At 53.3% G+C, this 1,213-nt stretch overlaps 1 protein-coding gene across 1 annotated transcript in view; it reads right to left on the bottom strand.

The window, feature by feature from the left end:
* Nucleotides 1-912, bottom strand: part of ABRA (actin binding Rho activating protein) — a 12,656-nt gene extending 11,744 nt beyond the window's left edge. Inside the window, exon 1 of the mRNA XM_007934775.1 lies at nucleotides 251-912. Within this exon, the coding sequence (XP_007932966.1) occupies nucleotides 251-912 (662 nt within the window). The remainder of the gene's footprint in view (nucleotides 1-250) is intronic.
* Nucleotides 913-1,213: the final 301 nt, after the last annotated feature.

Raw genomic sequence — 1,213 nt, 5'->3', positions numbered from 1 at the left:
AAACTCTTTGGGGTTAAATAATAGTCCCCGGGTGCTGCAAATGGTTAACACGTTCAGCTACTGACTGAAAGGTGGAGTTTCACGCTCGCCCAGAGGGGCCTCGGAAGAAGGGCCCAGGGATGTACTTTCCAAAGATGAACCACCGGAAAGCCTCAGAGCACAGTTCTCCTCTGAGACACATGGGTTCGTCATGAGTCAGAATGGACCAACATCAGGTGGGAATAAGGAGCAGAAGGGTGCATTCACTTACTGGGAGGGCAGGGGGCGCTTGATTCTGACTGCAGTCACCTGTTCTTCCTGCTCAGGCCGCTCCTCTGTCTCCCCTCCATAGCCGCTGTCCTCGGTGTCTATGCTGTCGCTTCTCCACTTGGGTTCTTCCTGTTCCATCTCTTTCCAGCCTCTGGTCAGCTCAGACACCAGGCTGCCACACTTCCTCCTCCGAGTCGGAGAGCCATGGCCATGGAGGAGTCTGTCAATGTCATCTTCTGGCCGCGCAGATTCAGGCAAGTTCCCGTCCTCGTACCTGTGGCTGAGGTGGCTCACATCCCCTCCTCGTTCATAAGCTTTGCTGACGACTGTTTTGGTCACCTCTTTCCTTTTGATGTGGGAGACCTCAGAGACTCTGTCTGGGCTTTGTCCATCTCCATTTCCTTCGGGCTCTTGGGGTGGAGACTTTAGGATACTCTGATCTTTCTGGAGGGGAGTGGGATGTATCACCAGTTTAGGAAGTTGGGGTGGGTCCTGGGTCCCTCCAGGCAGCCAGCCTGTAGGCTCCCGAGCCTGCTTGGTGGTGTTCTCATTTGCCCACTGCTGCCAACCTCGGGCCAAGCTGATGACCAGGGTGGCTGTGTGTACCTTCCGGAGGGCACTCTTGGCTGGCCCTTCCTCCCTTTCCTTCACTCCTGGAGCCATGCTAACCTTCTCTTCTCTGCTGGTAGCCTGGGCCCTAGCTGAAATGAGTGTAGTCCAGTGAAGTGCATGAGATTTAAATAGAAGCAGGGTGTCGAGTGGGAGAGAGAGCTTGGTGACATGGAAACTATGTTAAGTGTCTCTTGCCAAGATGTGGTGCCTTCACTCTGACAATGTTCTTTTTTTAAACCCTGATGGCTCCAGTTTCTTCATGGCTGAGGGACATCTCTGCTGGTAAAGGACAGTGACATGTTCACTGCCTTCTATCTCCAAGTGCCAGAGTAGAAATTACTAGACCTGATCA

Source organism: Orycteropus afer, unplaced genomic scaffold (genome assembly GCF_000298275.1).
Source record: "Orycteropus afer afer isolate SDZICR_OR568_19922 unplaced genomic scaffold, OryAfe1.0 scaffold00021, whole genome shotgun sequence".
In the NCBI taxonomy this organism is placed as follows: domain Eukaryota; kingdom Metazoa; phylum Chordata; class Mammalia; order Tubulidentata; family Orycteropodidae; genus Orycteropus; species Orycteropus afer.
This window is presented reverse-complemented; position numbering and strand designations above follow the sequence as displayed.